Here is a 9,745-nt window from a genome sequence, read left to right as displayed (position 1 = left end):
TTTATGAAGTTTGTAAAAACATCTTCTACCTGTCAGTCATTACAAACTCATGATGTGCAGCCAAACATTGTTCAAACCTTTGTTTTCAATTCTAGTTGACTTATTCCTGCGTTGATTCAAAACATGAAAAAAAAAACTTCTCATTGACAAAACAATCACTGGAACCTTTTCGGGGGCATGGTTTATATTCTTGGCGTAGCATCTCAGAATTATTTCTCGGCTTTTAAAAGAAAGTGAATGGGTACTAAAGGTTGGGAGATGAACAAATCCAAACTGTGCCGCTGATAATACAAATTAATGATAGAAGCATTCCCTGCAGCTCGTGTGATCACTTAGGTATGCGTGTCAATGTACTTTATGTAGATTGCCTAACGTCGCCTCCTGCTGTGGGATTTCACAGTTAGCAGGACGTACCGTTCTGCAGTGGAGGATTCTTGTGTGTGGCGCTCCCAGGCTGCGCTCCCTGCTCTGTTTCCTCCATGTTACCATCTGGTGGTCTGACCTCCAATGACTCTTCCTCCCCCTCCTCCTCCCCCTCTTCCTCCCCCTCCAGTTGGTCCTCCTTTGGTTCAGGCTGTTCTGGTTCTGTGTGGACCTCCTGGGGCTCCATAGCCTCTTCCTGTTGGGCTTGCTCCTCCGCTTCCCTTTTAGCTCTCTCCTCCGCCTCTGAGGTCACATAAAGGGTGGAGGCAGGTTAGCATACAGTGTCTACGAGTACGTGCATTAATTCATCGCAGCTTTATTCTTACTTAAAGCCAGTAAACGTTGAGGGAGCTCATCTGACCGTTTCGGACCATTTGATAAAACCTTCTCCATGAATACTAACACAAATCTGAAACAAATACGATCCTGGCCACTTGGGGGCAGCAGAAACAAGCTGAACAAACATTTATCAGCTTTATGTTGATGTGGTAAACGAGCAAACAGCTGCCTATCTACACATCCAGCTGTTACGGAGCCACATAAGCATTCATTCAGAGTTGGGTTTCTGGATCCTGTTTTTGTTTCTACCTAATCCAGAAGCAAATATCTGCCACTTTACCTGCTAAATGCTCCATTATGTTCATAACTGTGTCTGTCTGCTGTTTGGTGCAGAGCAGGTAGTGGACTGTGGATTACTCACGCTTTTTGTGGACTCCATTTCGTAACAGATATTGGTAATAAACTGTTAAATGCACATTTATTTCTCCCTTATAGGCGACCAAGTCTACAGTAAGAAAAATAAATAAGTTATCAATAAATGCTTCTTACAATAATGCATTTATTGTTATAATAAACTGTTAATTAATTGATTGAAGAGCTATATAATACAACAAGTGTCATGGTGGAGGAGGATAAATACTAACTACAGGAATTTTACACAACATGAAAACCCAAATGTTGTACTTTTAATGACTTATAAATTATGTATAAAGCATAATGTTTTATTCACATGTAATAAAGCAATTAGAGACAACTTATAAATCCTTTATTATGGCTGTTTGATTAGAAAGTAATGCCAACTTACTTATGTTACAATTATTACAAATATTCATACAAAAACTGATGCATGTGGACATACCGATCACTGTGTATCCACCACTAACGTAAAGCGAAATGCCCCTCTGAGTGAGCTAAGAGCTTTGCAGCTTTATTAAGTAATTTCCCCGGATCCCATGGTCTGTTTGGATAGTTTTACCAGAATATTAGTGTCCCCAAACCACCTGCATTTACCTGTATATTATATGTGGTTGTATGGGTAAACTGTACCTTTAGCAGCCTGAGCTTTCCACCTCTCTCTGTTCTGGTACACCTCTTCGTTCCACAACGCCTTGAAGTTCTTCAGGTCCACCATCAGCAGAGAGCTTTGTCCCGACGAGCTGCTATCAGAGCTCTTCACACTGTGCCTCTTGGCCTCGTCTGAGCTAATACTGTTCAGACTGGACAGAAAAATGTGTAGGATGAAGAGTGTTAAAAGTTGCAAAAGAATAAGAGCCTACAGCTATGTAGCAGCTCTGTGTGGCTCTACGGACACAGTGGTGCTTATTGAGCTAAATGCTAATGTTAGCATCCTCATAAATGCTTGAATATACGGATGTTTAGCATGTATAATGTTTACTTTATTCACCATTTTAGTTTAGTGTACTATATTTGCTGAACATAAAGTTCTGACGCTGATGTGAAACTCTGTAGTTCTGCAGGAATTTGGTCATGAACCAACAAATTAAGATTTTGACCTGATGGTATGAGACGAAAAGTTAAAAAAAAAAAGAGCACTCCACATATTTGGCACATGAAGTTTAGTTTGTCTATTATTAAGAGTGCTACACTCAGCTGGTGTGGAAAGAGTTTAATTAAGTTATTGTTGTTCCGGAGGGAGCTTTACAAACTGAATTTAAAGAAGTGGGCATTTAAGTGGCAGGGGTCTGATAAAAGATGCTGTCAAGTTGCATTATGGGAAATGTGGAGTCAAGGGTTAATTAAGCTTGACCCATACATGGGACTAAAAGTCAACATATCTCACCCTCTGATGCTTCAACTCTGACCATTTTTGTTCTCAAATATCTCTCTTGTAAAAAACAAGAGCTTTCAGAGTCAGAGGCACATTGAGAGAAGAAGAGAGAAAGACAGGTAGATAACAAGTGGAAGACGGAGAGAGCAGACATAGTTACAGATGATTAAAAGCTGCTCTGAATGCTGGGAAGAAACAGTCCAAGAAAACCCATTAGCACTCAGGTGTGTACGAAGACAAGAAGACTGCACAAGTGGCAACACTATTTGAAATTTCCACTCGGTTAACTTCGACTGGAGGCCCACTGAGTGATGCTAATGACGGCTGTTGAGGAGAACGGGGAGGCTGATATTGGATGTGCACGAGCAACGAAGATGCAACACCAGACTCCCAAAGTACAGCTGTATTTTCCCACTTTCAGAAAAACTAATAAAAGACTAGTTTTTTTCAAAGGATCTTTCTCTGGATAGTTTAATTAACACAGGAACATGGTTTCAAAGCCTTGCATATACCTGATTTAGTACGTGGTTGGAGGAAAAGTACCCAGCCAATTAAGGAAGCCAGTGAAGACAAAACCACTTTGCTTTGTATCTCAAGAGGCCATTGCATATGCTGATCCAGCACTGAGGCCCACTCTTGATCAGGGACAACGAGTTTAGCATCTCTAAAATATCAATTTCAAGGTGTGTGGTTCTGCCCGATGAAAGGTGGAGACATTTCCACGCACAGAAATGGATTACTCATGGGAGACTCATCTGCTGTTCTCTTCCATTAGATATGCTGTTATTGCAGGGGAGCTGCTGAGGTTTAGTCCCGCCATTGAGCGAGCAGTTACTCAGACAGGTATGAGAGGTGAAGGGTAGAAAACGGTAGATTTTTCATTCTTGTTTAAGCAGGCAGGGTGATTAAAATGTACTCAGATTTACATACATTTACCCACGTGCATCTGCTAAGTCCTCCTACTGAGCAGCATAGAACAAATATATAAACTTTTAGTTTCCAAATTATTTCTCAGCGAAAGTGCTGCAGCTAACCTTGAGCGCCTGAAGCCGGCACAGCCTGAATGGGAGGACTCGTCGATGAGAGGTTTGACGATGCGTTCCATCATGTCCGTCAGCACGGTGAAAGTGGGCACCACAATGAAGTCAATGAATCCTGGTGACAAAGACACCAGCACATTCAGAACATAGTGTCACCTGTTTATACAGATTATCATTCTTTAACCGAGTGTTTGAATTATGTAACGCATACTTGGATAAAAAGAGGACCAGAACATTCACTGTAACGCTGCAATTTATGAAAATAAGATTCAAATGTATTTCAAGAATGTTATAAAATCAACGATCAAATCTTAGATACAAAATGAGATGAATCCATACAGTATGTGTGAACGGTGGCATGAGACTGTCCAGCTGCCAAGATGCTGATGGCAGAAGCTCTGAGCTGATAACACTTTTATCTTCACATTCAATTACTACTGTGCACTGACAGGACAGCTATTAAAGGATAGCTTCAAATTGTCTATCTTAAAACAATACTCACATGCCTGTATTCATATTTAACTTGTTTTGGTGGTAGTTTTTCCTGCTGTGGCTACAAAGACCTGTCTCCCTAATGCTATTGTGATGTAAGAGATGAGGGACATAATGCATATTCTTGTTTAGTTAAAAAATGCAGCATAAACGTGAGCCTGTCAGTATTAATGAAGGATACCACCTTCAAGCTTCTGATTTCACAATTCAAAGCGAACAGTGAGTCATTTGCAGATGTGTTCCCTGGATTCAGCCTTTAAGCCAAAAATATACAGGCTGACTTATCTTCTTGGTGGAAGCTGTTTGGGTTTTACACAAGCAACATATTCTCTCTCCCAACTTGTCAAATCCTACCACTTAGTCAGTGGTCCTACGATTCTAACTATGAAGCTCTAAATACCATCTGGGTTCAGTTTTGCATGCGCCACTTTCCGCACGTTACATGCATGCTTCTGAAAATAAACTTTATTTTTCACAAGAAACATTCAGTTTCTTAATCATAAGTCAGTTCTCTAGAAAATACACTGTTATACTATAATTTTCATGGGAAGCACAACTACACATTTAAGCTTAATAATAAATAAATCCTTTCCAAAGGAACATTTAATTTTTTCTGAAATAAACTCATGCTTGGGCAGAACTTGTGTACCCATACAGACACACTATTATGCTGGTGGTGTATTTGAACTCACCGATCTGGGACTGGGCCACCATTGTGGACTTTCGGTCGCAGAGCGGAGAGAACGGCAGGCCAAGCTCTGATTCTTTGTCCCCCTGGAAATACAGCAGCTTCCTCAGTAAATGTATTTCATTTTTGGGTTTCTATAAAAATGCACCCCCACCCTCTAGACAGGCACATAGACCCTCGTAAACACACTCGTACACACCGCCACTGTACACCATATGCTCCCACTTCTATCAACAGACTTTGGATTTGTCTGGCCCCGACCACAACAAGTGCTTTGTGCCACAAATGCCTTTCATTTTCTCCTCTGATTTGTCACAAAAACATGAGATGTAGAGTCGGGAGGCAATGTTCTTGAAAGGGGCTATTTATTGGCGATTCATATCTCGAGAGATAAAGGCCTTGTGAAAGCAACCACAATAACAATAGCTTGGATAATGAGAACAATGTGGATTAATAATGGAGGGGATGAAAGCAATGTGGCACCAGTTAGACTACTGTCCTTCTTGTTGACATTAACAAATCCACAATCTATTATTTAGAACCAATTGCATTGTTTTATCAAAGAGGTAATGTTCTACATATTAATCTGCCATGGGGCTTAGGTTGGGGCATCAATGTTAAACATGACAAGGAGCAGAATGTTTGCAATGCCATCAAACTTATGAATATGACTGCACATCTCACTAACCATGTTAAAACAATCAATCACTGATATCATCATTGTTTTACACACATAGGGCTAAATTAAAAAACTAAAAGGCTTTTGTTGCAGCCAGTACAATCCTAAACACCAACTCTAATGAAGCGGCTAAAATCTATTTGTGTATTTTTCTAAGAAATTATTAATCATTTCAACTTCATCTTTCTGCTATTCTGAGAAATCTAAGGAAAATACTTCCTCCCAAACGCCACAGCATATTCACACAGCAGGAGGAGAACAGGTGTCTTTTGAAGCTCAAGAATTAACTTTTCATCTCAACTTTTGAGCCAAAATTGTAAAAAGGTCAAAAATAGTTAGTCCTTTTTAATAAGTGGGCGAACACCACCTGCTGAAGAAGATCACATGACACGACCCAAAACTGAAGAGTAGCTACTAAGTGGATCGTTTTGTCAGCAACATTAATAATGTCTGCATTTCATTCAGGTTTTTAGTTCAACGGCCCTAAAAGTGTGCCTCTTTACATGTATCTGAATCTCACGTCTTCAAAACACTGAAGCATACACTGGACCAGCTACATGCATTACTACGTGACCTGGCCAGATACACCCACTTACCTGTCTGAAGAACTCCTCCAGTAGGGAGGTTGTCCAGCGGTGGTGGAGGTCATAACTTTTGGCCGGGTGGCTGATGTCTGCTGTGTGCAGCAGCAGAGAAAGGGCTTTGGGCTTGTCAATGCTGCAAAAACAGACCGAGACAAATCATTGTAAGAACTGAAATCATTACAGGTACAGCCAAACGGTTTTAATAAGCCATAATATTTTACAATTTACCATAATAAGGTATCAACATTGACATGGGATTTGAGGTGGAATACACCTGTATCTGGTTGGCTGAACGCTTGCTTAGCCATTGTTCTGGCAAAAACTACATCATGAGGTCAAACACATATTCAAGACAAATCTGCAACAAGGTTATTGAAAAATACTAAACGAGGAAGAACATTTCAACGGCCCTGAGTGAAAATAGTAAGGTCTATCATAAAAAAGAAAAATGGAAAAGAAATGTGGCACAGCTGCAAATGTTTCAACAGCAATCGGTCCACAAAAATGGACTCTCTGAGCAAGAACAGTTTTCAATAAAATGTGAAGAAAAAGTCCAAGGATAATAATCCTGTATATCATGATCAACATGGTGCCTAGATGCTCGTGAAAAACAACTAAATCTTGGATACAATTCAGCGCTCATGGCTGTACAGTTCTGTTTAAATACCTAACATTAATTTGAAGGATACCCACTTGATTAGTCTAACTCTGAATACTCATGGTAGACAAGAGAGTGCAAACAATTATTCTCTACAAATTCTCATTAAACAGATGCTGAATTATACATATCTATCAGCATGTGCATAAAACACACATGCAGTTACCTAAAAACAGAGAAGCCCCTCCATCCCAAAAGAAAAAAGAAAAAAAACAGCCTCAATTATGCAAATCAGTTTTCTACCCTGGAACTGGTGTGAAGAAGCATCTTCTCACCTCATCAGACATCGGCGCCGTCTGAGATATCACTTGATAACCATATCAAAATATCATGTTTAATGGACTGTGCATGAATGAACAGACACAGTCCAATGTGGAAAATAGGCTCACAAATGAAAACACACACACACACACACACACACACACACACACACACACACACACACACACACACACACACACACACACACACAACGCACACAAGGTTAAATAGAGGTGAGAAAGACTGGCTCAAATTTCCCTTCATTCCATTTGTGGCAGATTGAGTCTTAAAGTGCACTCCAAGCAGCCCTGCAGCAGACTGGTTTGAATTACTTCACATTAGAGTCTATTCAGCAATACAGCTTCCTGCAGACTGCAATCTCGTTTATCTGCATGCATGTGTGTGTACCTTATACTATAGCATTGTGATGACTTTCCAATCAGCACACTTTGCAAGTATAGAGAGCATCATATTGTTGAAAACTACATATTGTTGTCAGGGAGCTATTTATCTTCACATCATTGCTTTTTGAGCAGTCTTTCTAATTGTAAGTGCTGTACATTACATTATCACAGTGAAAAGAATACCGTGAAGGTCAACGGATGTCTACATCAGCAGTGATGACTCATCACGTCATATGATACTTTGCTCGATAGCTGTCTTTTATTTCTGTTTGCAAATGACAGCTCTGTGTCTGCATGTAGAGCCGTCTTGGTTCTCAGTCCCCGTAGAGGCGGCTGTGATCAGGACGTTCTGGCTGCAGTCTGGGGACCTCGGCCGCAGCAAACAAAAATGCGTTAATTTGAAACATATTCACTTCCTATTGCCATACACCAGGTCTTCCTTCGAACAGAGTTCGACCTGGCTGAACTTCAACTTGCTGAATTACAAAATAATTGATGTCCTCTATGTAATCTTTATGTAATCTCTTTTATTTTAAATCACGGGCTAGGTCAGCTGAACAAAAGACTCTCACTTTGACCTGCAAGGCACAGGCCACGAGAGAGACAGACACAGAGAGGAAGACATCAGTAGTACCCTTTGGCAATTTTGCTAGCTTGTTTACTGTAAAAGTCGAGTTACAAGACGCTACTACGTTTGGTGGGTGTCCCCACTAGTTCCCCGCTGTAGCCAGCTAGCGCTGCTGTTAGTTCCCCGCTAACTTCCACTAGCTCTCACTAGTTCCCCGACAACCAGCGGGACAAGCCCCGGCTCGACGCCCAACTCTGGCAGAGGGGACACAGGCAGTAGCAGTAGCAGCAGCAGCGGGGAGCTAGCAGCAGCAGCGGGGAGCTAGCAGCAGCGCTAGCTTGCTACAGCGGGGACAACCACCCAAGGTAGTAGCGACTTGTAACCCGACTTTTACGGTACTTGCATTGGAAAAAAGTGGATATACAACTGTTCTTGAGAAATGCTTTAAACATTTACATTAAAGGGAAACTTATACTACCATGCAGAGGACATTTAAAGTAAAAAAAATATTGGCCAACACTCTGCAACTGCTTGTGACGGCACCTGCTTTGAATGTTATCAGCTGCTTGAATGGGTTTAATCAGCGGTGATCAGACTCATGAATTTGGGTCAGGCGGGGCTTGCTTACACCTAATAGTATGTTCGGCTGTTATCATCGTTTCCCATCGTTGATCACCGAAACAAAAACAAGAAGTCGATGCCGACCTCTAGTGTCCGTAATATTTCAGACGGTAGTAAAGTAGGTGTCAGTTGGGTGACGAGCGACAAAGTCCATTTTGAGGCCAGGAATGAAACAAACCTAAGACTCTCACCTGGGAAACTGCTGTTCGTTTAATTTGTGAAACCAAAAGTCCCCATTGACTTTAACTGTGTTTTTGTTATGTAACTTGCATACTTATTGCATACTTAACACAAACCCCAATATTTTCCTAAACCTAGAAAAAAAATATAATAAAAGGTTTTATTGCATAACCTGAAGTTATTTAGTTTGAATTCACAACATGAATTTTCCGATAACATAAAAATGGGTGTTATTTGCGTGTAAAGCAAAATACAAGCAGCAGAATATTAGTGCTGGAAAAAAGACAATAAAACATAGTTTGTGGGAGGCTAATGTCTTCTATCTGGTTATCTTATCTAGTAGCAGCCCATCGTGTGCCAGCAATAAATCTGTGGCCAGCTGTTTTTCACTGTTGTGTGCAAATACATTTCACCATGCCAAATGTGGTGTAACTGCACCATAACTCAGACTGCAGACTTCCAGTACAGAAACACAAACTATCCTGTGTTTGTGCCTGAGAGGGCAATACCTTACTTTATACCTGTACTGTATAATGCATGATGTTTGGTACTAGTTGGTCACAAGATCCTGATTCCATTTCTATTTCTTATTTGGGGTAAACAACACCTGAACAGACATCCTCCCAGTGCATTTGATGAGAACATGAATGCTTGTTGTGTTGTGAACATTTTAGTGCACCCTCAGGGCAGAGTTAATTGGGTTGTAAACAGCTGGAGGTGAGTACAGTACACAGTGGTTGATGGGAAGGTTAATGAGGGTGTAAATTGCTGGGACAGGGGCGGGGAGTGTAAACAGTAGTGAAGGACAAGTCAACTGACCCCTCAGGTTGTTGTAGGAAGTTCTTCATGGTCTTAACTTGCTGGAAGTGGCAGGACATATCTGTGGCCAGCACCATCTCCACCACCAGAGCCCGTAGCTCTCTGGATGAAACGAAGGAGAGGGAAATATGAAAATGAGCCATGCACTGTCAAACTCACAGGTAATAAAGCTGACTTTCTGAAGTTGCTAAAAGTAAATGACAAGACAGTATTTGAGAGCTACTTATGATATCTGCCCTGACAAGTTCCAGCTTATGCCG

General features: G+C 41.0%; 1 protein-coding gene across 1 annotated transcript in view; it reads right to left on the bottom strand.

The window, feature by feature from the left end:
• Nucleotides 1-400: 400 nt before the first annotated feature.
• Nucleotides 401-9,745, bottom strand: part of pde1cb (phosphodiesterase 1C, calmodulin-dependent b) — a gene marked incomplete at both ends in the record, with an annotated part of 82,854 nt that continues 73,509 nt past the window's right edge. Inside the window, 6 exons of the mRNA XM_079237644.1 lie at nucleotides 401-666; nucleotides 1,750-1,919; nucleotides 3,526-3,646; nucleotides 4,716-4,797; nucleotides 5,987-6,107; nucleotides 9,486-9,587. Of these exons, the coding sequence (XP_079093770.1) occupies nucleotides 401-666; nucleotides 1,750-1,919; nucleotides 3,526-3,646; nucleotides 4,716-4,797; nucleotides 5,987-6,107; nucleotides 9,486-9,587 (862 nt within the window). The remainder of the gene's footprint in view (nucleotides 667-1,749; nucleotides 1,920-3,525; nucleotides 3,647-4,715; nucleotides 4,798-5,986; nucleotides 6,108-9,485; nucleotides 9,588-9,745) is intronic.

Source organism: Taurulus bubalis (genome assembly GCF_910589615.1).
Source record: "Taurulus bubalis genome assembly, chromosome: 1".
In the NCBI taxonomy this organism is placed as follows: Eukaryota; Metazoa; Chordata; class Actinopteri; order Perciformes; family Cottidae; genus Taurulus; species Taurulus bubalis.
The sequence above is the reverse complement of the archived record's forward strand: the minus strand, read 5'-3'. Positions and strand labels throughout refer to the sequence as shown.